The following is a 15,870-nucleotide window of genomic DNA, read 5'->3' as shown; positions in this document are numbered from 1 at the left end:
TCTCAGTTCACTGCAACCTCCGCCTCTCAGGTTCAAGCAATTCTCCTGCCTCAGCCTCCTGAGTAGCTGGATTATAGGCACCCACAACCACGCCTGGCTAATTTTTGTAGTTTTAGTAGAGACAGGGTTTCACCATGTTGGCCAGGCTGGTCTCAAATTCCTGACCTCAGGTGATCCGCCTGTCTCAGCCTCCCAGAGTGCTGGGATTAGAGGTGTGAGCCACTGCTCCTGGCCTTTTTTGTTTTTTTCTGAGACAGGGTCTCAACTCTGTCACCCAGCCTGAAGCTGCATGGTACAATCACAGCTTACTGCAGCTTTGACCTCAAGCAATCCTACTGCCTCAGCCTTCTGAGTAGCTGGGACCACAAGTGTTTGCCACCATGCCCAGCTAATTTTTAAAACTTTTGTGGAGATGGAATCTCGCTATGTTTTCCAGGCTTGTCTTGAACTCCTGAGCTCAAGCAATCCTCCCACATCAGCCTCACAAAGTGCTAGGATTACAGGTATGAGCCACCATACCTGGCCAAAAAAACCCTAGATTTTTAAAGTCTATTTGTAGCTTAGAATTCATGGTAAATTCATTTTCAATGAGGAGGAAAACTTGTTTAATGGGCTGGTGATTCACCACTTGCTGTGCTAGCCTCCTTGTGTATAACTATCTCACCTTTTACTCACTTAAAATTGAATTTGCAGCACAACCCAATTCAATTTAATTTTCCATCAGATCATTTTCTTTTGGCAGCTTCTGAGGTGGTCAACTTTAAAATAAAAATAATTTCCTTCCAATCAAGTTGAGCTTCATCAGGAACTGTATTTTTACAAGGTTTTGCCTAGGAAGTTGCTCTTTGAAAAAATGATTATGCAGTTACAGAATAAAGGCTGTTCTTTTCCCCCCACATAATTTTTCTAATAAATCTGTTTTCAAAGTAAGTATCTTTTGATGTTTTCCTTTTAAGAAATATTATTGCCTTATTCTTAAAGAATATAATATTCTACTGCTTGAAAGAAAATCTGTGAAGCATATAAGAGTCTAAGCCTCGTGGTATTTCAAAGTAATGATAGAAAGGCAGTGAATAAGTAGCTAATCAGCATTCATGTGAGATACAGAAACCTCATCTGTGATTGGGTTTTACTCTTCATTTTTGAGTTGCTGATAAGTTTGAAAGTCAACCAGCATAAGACCTTCAAATTATTATAAAATTAATTATTTTTAGGGGAAAACTTTTTAATTTATTGAGCATTTCTGAATGAGAAAATTTTTCCATCCAGTTAATTGGTCTTCCATAATTAATGTGAATTTCTCAGTTTAATCACTGATAAAAGTTAAGATTTAAGAGAAACCAGGGTATACAAATAAGAAAAAGTTCTATGAAAATAGAAATTCAAATCCACATTATGATATTGATAACTCTTCTTGATGAAGCTACTTTGCTTACTGGTCCATTTAAAAGAAAAGTCAAAGTAACAAACTTTTGCAGAATCTAGAAAATAAAAGAGAAAAATACATTTTGTTAATCTTATGATTTGCTTTCTTCTGGTGTTTTTGTTATGTGTATTATTACTTGTTACTTTTTTTACACTAGTCTCATAACTTTTTCGGTATTCCCCTATAGACTTTATAAGCTTTATTTTTAAATATTATATAACATTTCAAGATGTGTCAATTTTGCTGTTACTGAATACTTAATTTGCTTATAGTTTTAAGATTGTTATGGTTAGGATGCACACAATTAAGATCATGGAATTCCTGTGTTTCAAGTTATTTCTTTAGAAAAAAATTGCTGAAGGATGCCCACTGCTAGCAATATTAACATTTTATGTGTTTTATTATCAGTTGTCAAATTTCTTTCTAAATGGTTGTAGAAATGTATGTCATTCATTTTAATATTATTAAAATATTAGCAAAGTATTACATAAATATTAAAAATACTAATAAAAATCAAATTATCTAAATATTTATTTAAAAACAAAGTTTTATTTATATTAATATTTTCCATGGCGGTTGTAAGTAAGGAATGGGATGCTAGCCATTTAAGAGAGTGGTAACTCTTTTTATATCTAATTTATGTCCAGTTTGCCTTCAAAGTTGTTATAAACTGCTTTTGACTGTATTGAGACCTTCCTAAATTGTCTTTCATAGATCAGGCACCCTTCACTGGGGGGGTTGCCCATTAAGTCTTTGGAAGAGATTAAAAGTCTTTTCCAGAGATTGTCTGTCCGAAGATCAAGTTCACCAGCGCTTAACAGTGGGAAAGAGCCATCTTCTGGAGTTCCAAACGCCTTTGTGAGCAGACTCCCTCTCTTTAGTCGAATAAAACCGGCTTCACCTGTGGAGGAAGAGGTCTCCCAGGTGTGTGAGAGCCCCCAGTGCTCCAGTAGCTCAGCTTGCTGCACAGAAACAGAGAAACAACACAGTGATGCAGGCCTTCTGAATGGCAAGGCAGAGTCCCTCCCTGGACAGCCAATGGCCTGCAACCTGTGTTATGAGGCTGAGAGCCCAGACGAAGCGGCCTTAGTGTATGCTGCCAGGGCTTACCAGTGCACTTTACAGTCTCGGACACCAGAGCAGGTCATGGTGGACTTTGCTGCTTTGGGACCATTAACATTTCAACTCCTACACATCCTGCCATTTGACTCAGTAAGAAAAAGAATGTCTGTTGTGGTCCGGCACCCCCTTTCCAATCAAGTTGTGGTGTATACAAAGGGCGCTGATTCTGTGATCATGGAGTTACTGTCAGTGGCTTCCCCAGGTAAGCTTATGCAAAAATGAGATAGTAGTAATTTGAAAAGCTCGAAGATTAAAAGACCACACTCGATGACTTTATAAAGGCGAAGAAATAGATATTTGGGGACTAATCGCATTTGAAGTAGGGGGAAGCTGCCTAGGATTTGATGGGAAAGCAAGTAAGTTTTGGGGCTACCCAGATCTGAGTTCAAATGTGAACTCCATCATTAGCGGGGTCTTGATAAAGTTAGGTAACTATTCTGTGCCTAAGTCTTCAACTCAATGGGTCTTATAGTACTTCCTTTATAGGTTCCTGAAAGGTTTAATGACATACTACATGCAGTGTATTTGAAGAGCCTTTGGCCAAGTGCCTAGCAAATGGAAAGTGCCCAATAAATGTCAGCATGTCAGCTAGCAGCATTATAGTTATGTTACTGTTGTTATTGATGATTTGGGAACAGTGTTTGTATCAAGTTCGTGTACTTTCCTCTGCCCAAGGGGAAAGAAACGAGGGAAAGATTTATTCTGAGTGGTCCCTTTTACAGATACCCATTTGGGATTCAAAACCAGAAGGCTTTTTTATGTGTTTGTTTAGTGTGGATTAAACTATTATTGTTTTAAAAAGTATTTCTGTAATTTGGCAGACAGGTAGGAACTCAAGCGTCTTGTCCATTATTTCAGATGGAGCAAGTCCGGAAAAACAGCAGATGATAATAAGGGAGAAAACCCAGAAGCACTTGGATGACTATGCCAAACAAGGACTTCGTACTTTATGTATAGCAAAGAAGGTGAGACTGCTTAGTGCACTCCATCTTTTTTGTTTTTTCCTTGTTTAACTATCATTGACTGAAAACCAGCCTGTAGTAAACCCTAATCCAGGCACTGGGGAAGTCCCTGGACACTGGCTCTCTTTTTACCTTCTCTATTCTATATATTGGTTGGTTGAAGTTTGTTCAAAGTATTTTGCTAGAAGGATCCCTAAAGGTTATATTCTCTAAGTTCTTGCATGTTTCAATATGTCTGTGAGTACTTTTACATGTAAACAGTTGTTTGACTGGGAACAAAAATCTCTGGATCTTACTTTCTTTCCCTCAGGACTTTGAAAATGTTGACCACTCTGTCTTATAGCATTAAATCCGCTTTGGAAAGAATGAGGCCACAGATCAGCCTTAACTTTTTCATTATAAGTTCTTAATACTCTTTTCTTATGTGCCCGTAAGTCTTTATATGTAAATTTAGGTAAATATCCTAGATATTATCTCAGTATTGATTATTCTTTATTGAGAATGATTTTGGTACATAGCATATCCTTTCTAAACCAAAGTTTAGTAAGAAAGAAGATGGAGCTCCAATAAATTATTTGAGGGATGTTCTCACCAGAACTTTTCATTTCTTACCCAAGTTTTAGTTCATAGGAGCTGCATTAGGGAAAGTGGGATCTGTTGTAGACCCCAAGGAACTCAGTCAACCAGCTGCATGAGGAATCAAAAGCCTGATGGCTGGGCACAGTAGCTCACGCCTGTAATCAGGAGGCCGAGACAGGTGGATCACCTGAGGTCAGGAGTTTGAGACCAGCCTGGCTAACATGGTGAAACCCCGTCTCTACTAAAAATACAAAAATTAGCCAGGTCTGGTGGTGCATGCCTGTAATCCCAGCTACTCGGGAGGCTGAGACAGGAGAATTGCTTGAACTTGGGAGGCGTAGGTTGCAGTAAGCTGAGATTGCACCACTGCACTCCAGCCTGGACGACAGAGCGAAATTCCATCTCAAAACAAAAACAAAAACAAAATCAAAAGCCTTCCCCACACACAGTTAAAGGAAGAATGGAGAGTTCAAGATCAAACCAACTCTGCCTTTTCAATTGAATGATCCTGCCCTTGATTAAAATGTAGCCCAGCAAGTGCCAGATTCTCTCAAATCAAATGACCCGTGGGCAAGAATGAGTAGACAGAGAGAGGAATTGCCTCAACCCCTTTACCCCACTCTGCTTTATAAAAACTGAAATGTAGATTTCTCCTTCTATGGCAACCTAAAGACAAAGGAAAATGTATCATTGATCACTTCTCCAGGAATTTCATTTAATTTTTGTTTGGAATAAGACTTGTTTCACCCATAGGACCCTTCTCTGTTTACCATTCATTAACCACATAAAATAACCATCAAAGGAGAATGGCGTGAACCCAGGAGGCAGAGCTTATAGTGAGCCGAGATCATGCCACTGCACTGCAGCCTGGGCCAGAGTGAGACTCTGTCTCAAAAAAAAAAAAAAAAAAAAAAAAAAAAAATCAAAAGATATGTAAGGTGCTGCTGGTAACAGAATCCTTCGAACGAAACAGTCCTGATACCATTTTCTCAACTGCACCATTAGAATCAAACTGGATTTAACTGTCAATTGGAGACCACTCCCAATTGCATACTTTCTGATTTCATTAAAGACATTAATCCACTGTCATCATATATGGTGCCTAGAATTTCCAGAAATACTGAATTAAAGGGTCCATCTGTCATCATTGTTGCACTAGTCTGACCACAGAGTTTGGGAAGCTAGTGTCCAGGTGATGTGAGGATATGGATCTGACGTGGCTGTGCCCAGAGGGAGGAATATGTAAAACAAGTTGATGGTTTGATATTTTGCCAGAGGTCAGTCCTGGTATTCCCACAAGATCATATGGCTTGCTTCATACCTCTCTTTTAATTATTCCCATAGGTCATGAGTGACACTGAATATGCAGAGTGGCTGAGGAATCATTTTTTAGCTGAAACCAGCATTGACAACAGGGAGGAATTACTACTTGAATCTGCCATGAGGTTGGAGAACAAACTTACATTACTTGGTAGGTGAATTACGTTGTATTGCCTGAATGGAGGATTTTGAAAAACACTGGATATCTCTGAATAAGGGTTATTCACCAGTGCCTTTTCTTCCACCGTGATTTAAAAAACATATATAGATGTGCCTACCCTGTCCAATCTGATCTCTATCCAACTTCCAATCCATTCTATTCTGTTGTCCACTGCAGTGAACTAGACTTCACTTGTGATGGGGTCAGGACGGTCACCCCAAGAAGATCATGTAAAACCCAACACTTAACATAGACTACAAAGTCAAGTAAATGTTCCAATAAATATCTTGGTTCAAATCAAGATAAATATCAGAATAGAGTTTCTTGTCAGGCATTGGATAAGGTGTTGAATATGTGTTATCTTTTTGTTGAATTCTCACAACAAATCTCCATCTTATGTAGAGGAAATGTGGGGCACAGAATAGTTCAATGACTTGTTCAAGGTCATATGCCAGTGGCTGACATTACTCATTAACCAAACATGGAACTCATGTCTGCCTGGCTCCAAGCTTTTTATCCTACATCTGCTACTGGACTAAGGAAATTTATTTTTCTTCTCTTCTTGATTTCAACTAAAATTGCACAACTGATCCCTCTTGTCTTGGATTAAACTGAATCTTAGAATTATCTGAAGCGCTTTAAAAAATATTGATGCCTGCATCCTATCCCCTGAGATTCTGATTCAAGTGATCTGTTGTGTGGCTTGGGCACTGGAATTTTTTATAGCTCCCTAAAGTGATGCTAAAGGCGGTCAAGTTTGAGAACCACTGTCTAAGAGTCTGGAGACCTAGATTCTAATATAAGCTCTGATATACCAAGATACCAGCTTCTGAGCTCCATTCCTCTATTTAGGAGGAAAGCATTGACCTAACTTAGTATCTAGCAGATAGAGCAATGATACCTACACTAAGTGATTTCTCTGTGACAGTGTAAGTAGTATAGGTCCACATTTCCTCACCTGCGATTGCAAAATCAAAAATGCTCCATGGGTTTAGTGCCAAAACTGATTTGGCAGAAGAATCAGGCCTGATTTGATATAAGACTATTTATAGTTCTTTATTATCCTAATCTGTGTGGACATTTGTCAGTTTCCCTGCAGAAATATTAATATGCTTGACTACCGAGTATTATAGAATATGGTATATGCACCATATTACTTTTTTAATCTCTGAAAAATGTTTGAATTCCAAAACACATATGGCCCCGGTGGTTTCAGAAAAGGAAACTGTAGACCCATGAAAGAACATTGCAAATAGACATTGCATCTTACTGGCAAGAGCATTCTTTAAAAGCCTGCCCTTTAAAGGACATGAACAGATATTTTTCTAAAGAAGACATACAAGTGGCCACAAACATGAAAAAATGCTCAACATCGTTATCAGGTGCAGACAAATGCAAATTCAAACCACGGTGAGATACCATCTTACACTAGTCAGAATGGCTATTAAAATGTCAGAAAACAACAGATGTTGGCAAGGATGCAGAGAAAAAGGAACACTTATATACTGCTGGTAGGAATGTAAATTAGTACAAATTCTATGGAAAACAGTATGGAGATTCTCAAAGAACTGAAAATGGAATTACCCTTCAATCCAGTAATCCCACTACTGGGTATCCAAAAGAAAAGAAATCATTATATCAAAAAAGTACTTGCAATCATACATTTATCACAGCACTGTTCACCATAGCAAAGTCATAGAATCAATCTAAGTGTCCATCAACAAACGATTAAAGAAAAATGTTATATATATATATCTACACACACACACACATATATATATACACAATGGAATCCTACTCAGTCATAAAATAGAATGAAATTGTGTCTTTTGCAGCAACATGGATGAAACTGGACGCCGTTATCTTAAGTGAAATAACCCAGAAACAGAAAGTCAAGTAACACATGTTCTCGCTTATAAGTAAGAGCTAAATAATGTGTACACATGGACATGGAGAATGAAATAGTAGACATTGGAGACTCAGAAAAGTGGAAGGATAGCTCAGGGGGCAAGGGATGAGAAATTACCTAACAGGTACAATTTACACTATTGGCATGATGATTACACTGAGAACCCAGATTTCACCCCTAAACGGTATTTCAGTGTAACAAAACTGCATTTGTACCCCCTAAATCTATAAAAATAAAAATAAATAAAATCCCGCCCTTATCCTTGGGAATATCATAGAATTATAAAATTGTAGTGTAAAGTTGCATAAACAATTGACTCAAACACCTTCAATTTACAGATAAGAAAACTAGCCAAAAGGAGAACAAGTAAGTTTGATAAATTCATTGATCCCTGAGGCTTCCTTCCCAAAATATTGCATTACATATAATTTTGGTCTGGGTTGTCAAACCTCCTTTGACTCTCCAGAGGCAGCTGGGCAGTTTATATAGTTTAGGGTTAAGCTGGCTAACAGATATGATTCAACTGTAGACTAGCTGAGCTTCAGCTGGCTTTGGTTTCTTACAAGTCCTATTTTACTTTGGTTATTTTTTAGGTGCTACTGGCATTGAAGACCGTCTGCAGGAGGGAGTCCCTGAATCTATAGAAGCTCTTCACAAAGCGGGTATCAAGATTTGGATGCTGACAGGGGACAAGCAGGAGACAGCTGTCAACATAGCTTATGCATGCAAACTACTAGAGCCAGATGACAAGCTTTTTATCCTCAATACCCAAAGTAAAGTGCGTATATTGAGATTAAACCAGTTCTTCTATATTTTCAAAGCCATTGGAACATCTGAGATTTGATGTATGCAAGGATAAAAAAAAAACAAAACAAAACAGCAACCATTAGCTTTTGTTTGTTTGTTTGTTTGTTTTTGAGATGGAGTCTTGCTCTGTTGCCCAGGCTGGAGTGCGGTGGTGTGATCTCGGCTCACTGCAAGCTCCACCCCTCGGGTTCATGCCATTCTCCTGCCTCAGCTTCCCGAGTAACTGGAACTATAGGCTCCCAACACCATGCCCGGCTAATTTTTTGTGTATTTTTAGTAGAAACGAGGTTTCACCGTTTTAGCCAGGGTGGTCTCGATCTCCTGACCTCGCGACCCGCCTGCCTTAGCCTCCCAAAGTGCTGGGATTACAGGCGTGAGCCACCGCGCCCAGCCTGGTTAGTATGTTTTTATAGTCAGGCCTCAACCAGCACCCAGCTAAATGGTACATTTTGAGAAAAGGGAAAAATAGAGTGGGTTCTTCTTTACGGTGGCCCAGTGACCCGTAACCACAACCAGCAGCCAACTCCCAGTAGCTGCAGGGGGCAGAACCAAAGAAAATGCTTAGTCATTTCAGTCACCAAAAAGAATGTAGCCTAGGTGGCTGGTAAGACTAGCGATCAAATGCTTGGCCTGCTGCTGACCGTGTATTCGACCTTGGGGAGTTACCCTCCTATGCTGCTTTTTCTTTACTTGTAATGGGAGAGTAATGACTATTTAATAGGGTTTTTGTGAGCATTAAATGAAAAAATATAAATTGTTTAATGCGGTGCCTATGAGATGAGAGAGGTTCAGTAAGCATTAAAAAATAAAAATAGAGATTGTTGTGAATAGTAAAATCTTTAGGACTGTGAAATTCATTTATAATGCAATATATCCATGTAAAAAATTACACTTGTATCCTTAAATTTATATAAATAAAAAAATTATTTATAAATACACAATTTTTCTTATGTTTAAAGGCATTTAAAACTATCAATTCAAGAAGTATTTACTGAGTATAACTTTTTTGCTATCGATAGCTATTCCACGTGTGAATTTTCCAAATAACTAAATAGACTACAACAAACATAATTAATTTAGTTTAATCACGACTCAAGATAAAAAGCCAGGCACATAGTATGGGCTCAGTCAGTAGTATTTAACTCCTTTCTTTCCCCCTCACACTCCTAGTCCCTCAGGAATCACTAAGAGTTTAAAAGGACTTGAAGATCATGGAGCCCAGTGTGTCACAGTGAAGGAATTGCTCCTATAACATTCTAAATAGGCAACATGGCAGCCAGTGGAATGTCTGAAGTCACTTTTGTCGTGTCATCTTTACAAATTTCCATCAATGTTGTTCTTCAATTTACAAATTAGATTATAAGTGTTGCCAGTTATAAATTACCTTTTACTCTCATAGAAGTTTTTTTCTTCGTTTGTTTTAATATAGTCATGTCTTGTTTGTAACTAGTTACAGCATTGGAATATACAAAGGCCTCTCAGGATTGGTCATTTAATTTTTTAAGTTTTATTTTTGTAATTTCATTTAAACTTTTCTCCTCAGATTGGTAACTTTCTATCTTAATAATTTATATTAGAATCTACAAAAAGGCTTTCCATACCTGATCTCATTTGACAATTACAACAAATAGACATATAAAATAAATTATCTGTTTTATAACTTGAGACTCCAAATGCTTGTGATTTCTCTAAGTACATCTGATTACTAAACTTTAAATTTTCTGATTCCTATTTCAGTATATTTTCTAATTATATATCACATATTACATATATACAGTTGATTCTCCTTATTTGTAGAGTTATGGTTTATGTAGTTGCCTAGAGCTCTGAATTAGTAAACACTGACCACTGCTTTTAGAGGAGATACAAAGTTAGCTTACTCTAATTACAATATACTGTCAACAATCAATATGTGACCTTGTTTCTTCTGAAATGTACCTTATTTCATATGCATATTAATGATTCATTAACGTTAAATGCATTGCCAACAACACTGTAACTTATACCCAAACAAAGCTTATCTAACATGGGAAAGTTCCCCCGATAAGACACATCACAGCCCTTTTTGCTTGGAAACACTGCAGCACCATGATTGGAAGCCTTTTTTTTTTTTTTTTTTTTTTTTTTTTTTTTTGAGACGGAGTCTCGCTCTGTCGCCCAGGCTGGAGTGCAGTGGCCGGATCTCAGCTCACTGCAAGCTCCGCCTCCCGTGTTCCCGCCATTCTCCTGTCTCAGCCTCCTGAGTAGCTGGGACTACAGGCGCCCGCCACCTCGCCCGGCTAGTTTTTTTGTATTTTTCAGTAGAGACGGGGTTTCACCGTGTTAGCCAGGATGGTCTCGATCTCCTGACCTTGTGATCCGCCCGTCTCGGCCTCCCAAAGTGCTGGGATTACAGGCTTGAGCCACCGCGCCCGGCCGGAAGTCATTTTAAACAGCAAAATCACTGACAAAAAGTAGAAAGATGCAAAAAATGTGCCACTAAATAGCCCATGAAAAGAAGACTTTGCTACAGTTTGAGAACTGGCAAAAGAAGGCATCATGGTGTTCAGCTTCAGCTGGGAATGGGCATATCACGTGACTTAAATGTCACTCTTTGCATGTGACACTCAAATGTCACTCTGTGACATGTGACCACAAAACCACCTCAAGTATTGTGAAATTACAGATAAATTTTATCACGCAGGCGAAATGACAAACGTGGACTCCACAGATAATGAAGATTAGCTGTGTGTGTGTATGTACTTCTGTTATTTTTATAATGAAAAAATGGTTAATTCGTAAAACCTAAACACATACTCAAATAAATAGAAGAGTACAAAAACCTTTATAATCAATTTATAATCATAAAACTACCATTTAAAATTATATTTTGGAGAATATCCACACAGACTGTATTCTGTATACTGGAAGCATATTGATGCCACAAAGACCATATTTATATTGTTGTATGGTATTGCAGCTGTATTCTTTCAATTACAAACACCTTACACATAATCCGATGTTAATGTTTTCAATGACTGTGAGGCATGTTACTTTATAAATGTGCCTTTTTAATTTAACCAAACTCCGGAAGGATTTTAAAAATAATTTTTACTATGATGTAATGAGCTGTATGAGCATATCTGATTCATCTCTGTATACTTTTCCTTAAGGGCTTTGGAGGTGTATGAGATCAAATTCATTCCTAAAATAGAGCCCTATGAACACTCCACAAGAGTGTTTATAGTTTTTGTGCTGTTTCGTACACATATATCCATATCTACTTCTTCCTTGCTTTTCTTATTTTGTTGTAGGTTGAGAAATGCTTGATGAAACAGCATTGAAAATCACAGCGAACAAGCTCTGAATGACAGCTCTTTCACAAATCAACTATTTCAGACTTAGTGTATAAACTAAACTTAAATTCACTGCTCCTGGATTTGGAATCTATCTTAGTGGTCACTTGACACAAGAATTTCTGGATAAGCTTATTGTTCATCTTCTTGAGTAGAATTCATTCAATGAATGTTTACTGAGTACCTGATGTGGTCCTCTTTTAAGCCTCATGAAGGCTTCAAAAGTAAATTAAAAGTGATACCTGCCTTTAAGGAACTTCCTAACTAGTATGGAGTGAGGATGTATACAAATGAGATGTGATAAGTACCACCGAGAACATCCTGGCCAGCATGCAAGCGCCATGAGGGCAGGAATTTTCATGTTTGTTGGTGTAGGTCCAGCTCATAGAATGTTTTCTAATGTATAGTTTCTCATTAAATACTTAGTGAGTGAATGAATACATTGAATCCAAAAGAAGATATAAACAATAATTACTATTTCAAATGTCTGCCATGTGTCACGCCTTACACTAGGAGTTTTGCATGTATTCTTTTGCTTAAGCCTCACAACAACATTATGATGGAAATAATATTTGCATATTTTTAATGAGAAAGTTAAGGCTTAGAGAAGTTACATAGTTTGCCCAGGGTCAAGCAGCTAATAATTGGCAGAATGAGACCAGAGGACTCTTGGGATTCACTGTTCAAGAAGGCAAATTGCACACATGAAGAAATTTCACAGCTATTTCTTTATAAGAAATACAGTTGGGGGTGAGATGTTCCCCCTCCTTTTAACCCATCCCCACATACACACAGAACTCTCTGTGGAAGACTCGTAAAATCTTTGAAAATAATCAGTTATTCATTATTTGAGGTTTTCTTGATTCAGCAATTGTTAAAAAATGACAATCAAAAAATGTAACTGGTTCTGGCACCCAGGGAGCCTGGAGGCTAACCACCTTTGCCTCTTGTTTCAAGGATGCCTGTGGGATGCTGATGAGCACAATTTTAAAAGAACTTCAGAAGAAAACTCAAGCCCTGCCAGAGCAAGTGTCATTAAGTGTAGATTTACATCAGCCTCCTGTCCCCCAGGACTCCGGGTTACGAGCTGGACTCATTATCACTGGGAAGACTCTGGAGTTTGCTCTGCAAGAAAGTCTACAAAAGCAGTTCCTGGAACTGACATCTTGGTGTCAAACTGTGGTCTGCTGCCGAGCCACACCTCTGCAGAAAAGTGAAGTGGTGAAATTGGTCCGCAGCCATCTCCGGGTGATGACCCTCGCCATTGGTGAGTGAGGATGAATCCAAGTCCTGCACTTCTTCTTTTCACACCACACCAGACACCGATCCTTCTGTCTCTTTCCTCTCCCAGTGCTCCTTCCATTTTCCTCCTCCCTTTCTCTCTACCACATTCACTCCTTCCCATCACCTGTTTGAGCACCTTCCTCTATCGCCTATTTGAGCACCTTCTGTGAACCAGGTAGCAGGGATGTGACATGGTAAACAATAAAATAGTCCAGACTTCTTAGTTTAGTGTCAGACCCCCAAATCAACAAGCTTAAGCCGAGTAATAAACTGAATCACAGAACTGAAAAATTCATGTGTTCTACCTTCAGGAAAGCTAAATTCAAGGACATGACAATTCATTTATCCATTCCACAAATATTTATCAAGTGCCTTCTTTGTACCAGGCATTTTTCTAAGGAATGGAGATACAAGAGTATATAAAATGGACAAAGTACCTTTTTACAAGGAACTTACATCTAGTAGGAAGGCATACAGTAAAACAAAGCATAAATCTGTAAGGTATCAGATAGTGATATTGAAAAATAGTACTATTGAAAAAATAAAGTGGACTAAGGAGATGTAGAGCACTGGAGATAGGCTGGGGCTGCTCTTTTCAGCACGATTTTCCAAGAAGGTCTCACTGCTAAGGTTGACTGGGAGCAGAGACATGAAGGAAATCATAAAGGGGCCATGGGAGACACGGGGAAGAACATTCCTGGATGAAAGCCATGAGGGGAACCATGTTTGGTGTGTTTGAGGACAAAGCTGATTAAGCAAAGGGAGGAGTTTTGTGCAGGTTATTAAAGGTCAGAGAAGCGGCAGGGGGCCAGATCACACAGGGTCTTAGAGGACATTGTAAAATTAGGGAGCCATTGAAGGATTTTCAGCAGAAGTGGGACATGATTTGCCTTAAATTGAAAATGATCATGTTGGCTGTTCTGTCAGAGTAATTGTTGGACTGCAGAGACATACGAAATCAATTCTGACAATTCAGCAAGAGATGATGGCGGCTTGGGCACAGCTGGGAGCCAAGGAAGGGTTGGGACGTGGTCAGATAACGGGCATGGTCTAAAAAAAGACCCAGTGACATTTGCTGGCATATTGGATATGTTATATGAGAGAAAGAGTTGTCAAAGGGAATGCCAAAGTTATGTCTAAGAACAGAAAGAACAGAGTTGCCATTTACTGAGATAGAGGCAGGGGAAATTGGGAATTGGGTCTTACTCATGTGAAGTTTGAAAAGGCCATTAAATGTCTAAGCAGTGATATTGGTGTGAAGCGAGAATAAAAGTCTGGAATTTAGGAATAAGAAATTGGCTAGAGATGTGAATTTGAGAATCAGAAGTCTAGTGGATATCAGGCTGGGTACAGTGGCTCACACCTGTAATCCCAGCACTTTGGGAAGCCGAGGTGGGTGGATCACTTGAGGTCAGGAGTTCAAGACCAGCCTGGCCAACATGGTGAAACCCCACCTCTACTACAAATACGAAACTTGGCCAGGCATGGTGGTGGGAGCCTGTAATCCCAGCTACTAGGGAGGCTGAGGCAAAGAATGACTTGAACCCGGGAGGCAGAGGTTGCAGTGAGCTGAGATTGTGCCACTGCATTCCAGCCTGGGTGACAGAGCAAGATTCTGTCCCAAAAAAAAAAAGAAAGAAAAGAAAAAAAAAAGAGTCTAGTGGATATTAAAGCCTTGACACCAAAGAATGAGTATAACTGAAGAGAATTGTAGTATGAGATTAAGATCTCAGAGACTCCAGTGTTAAGCTGAAGACTTGGCCTATCAGCGCTCTCTTTCAATGTCTGTTTTCCCTCTGGACTGCTTCCAGTCTCAGGTAACTTTCCCCCCAGGGTGGTGATGTAGCCAGTAAAACTCCTGGGTTTCCATCATATCCTATTAACAACTTAGGTGAAAAGATAGCATCACTTTTCAGATTGCTGCAGTAAAGTTTCAGGATTAGGGTGGAATTTTGTTCAGTTATCTTGTTGAATAAACAAATAAATGAATTATTCAAGCTTATGGATCCAGATGTTTCTGAAGCAAAAACTCCTGGATTTATAATTATATATAACATAATTATAATTTATTACATTATAATTATATTTATATGAATTATATATAATACTTATAATTTATATCATACATTATATATAGCAATTATTAAGCTGAGAGCAAGAAAAATTGAAATCCAGCAAAGTGAGCTGCGGGTGATAAGGACAGTGTTATCACGTGCATGGCTACAGGGAGAAGGGTGTATCTGGAGAATGGAAGGTAGCATGAGTGACATGAAAAACAAGATCAGTCTGGGTAGGTAGCGTGAAGCAGTTTAAAGCAGTGTTGAGTTTGGAATTCTTCCTGATGGCAGTGGGATGACACTTCATTTCTGTTTAACTTACTTCCAGGAAACTTGGAGAAAGGGATGAACTTTGAAGGATTTATTTGTTCACTTGAGCTGCTCCTATCGATTTGCAACATTTACACCCTTTCTTTACTCCTCATATGTTTCTGTCCTTTTTTTCTGCCTCATGAAGGTGATGGTGCCAATGATGTTAGCATGATACAAGTGGCAGACATTGGAATAGGAGTCTCAGGTCAAGAAGGCATGCAGGTAAGTGGATATTGTGCACCCAAGTTCTGTGGCCTTGACCTGCCCATCCAAAGGCAGCATTCTCCACGGTAAATTCTCTGTGGCAGAGAGAGGCTGTGTGTGGCTAGCTGAGGAGTGGGAGACAGGAAGTTTATCTATCCATTCACTGATTTTTTTACTAGGTGAGTATTATGGCATTTCCTGGATAATTTTAGCTGTATAATTTACCTGTTAAAAATAGAGCTTACCTAAATCATAGGAATATATGTTTTAGTCCTGCAATAGCTGCGTAAATTCTGACTCTGAAGAAGCTACTAAGGATTTGAATGAAGGACCTAAAGATCTTGAGGCAGGTGAGGGAGGAAAAAAAAGGGAAAGAAGAGGGTATGAGAGGAG

General features: G+C 38.7%; 1 protein-coding gene across 3 annotated transcripts in view; it reads left to right on the top strand.

Annotated features, from left to right (window-relative positions):
• Nucleotides 1–15,870, top strand: part of ATP10D (ATPase phospholipid transporting 10D (putative)) — a 110,108-nt gene that overhangs the window by 73,771 nt on the left and 20,467 nt on the right. For all 3 annotated transcript variants that reach the window (XM_073012422.1, XM_073012423.1, XM_008017477.3), the window contains 6 exons: nt 2,141–2,750; nt 3,407–3,513; nt 5,434–5,560; nt 8,072–8,256; nt 12,578–12,887; nt 15,419–15,495. In XM_073012422.1, coding sequence (XP_072868523.1) covers nt 2,141–2,750; nt 3,407–3,513; nt 5,434–5,560; nt 8,072–8,256; nt 12,578–12,887; nt 15,419–15,495 — 1,416 coding nt within the window. The remainder of the gene's footprint in view (nt 1–2,140; nt 2,751–3,406; nt 3,514–5,433; nt 5,561–8,071; nt 8,257–12,577; nt 12,888–15,418; nt 15,496–15,870) is intronic.

This window comes from Chlorocebus sabaeus, chromosome 27 (assembly GCF_047675955.1).
Source record: "Chlorocebus sabaeus isolate Y175 chromosome 27, mChlSab1.0.hap1, whole genome shotgun sequence".
Taxonomy (NCBI): domain Eukaryota; kingdom Metazoa; phylum Chordata; class Mammalia; order Primates; family Cercopithecidae; genus Chlorocebus; species Chlorocebus sabaeus.
Note: the sequence above shows the minus strand (reverse complement) of the source record. Positions and strands in the feature narration are given on the sequence as shown.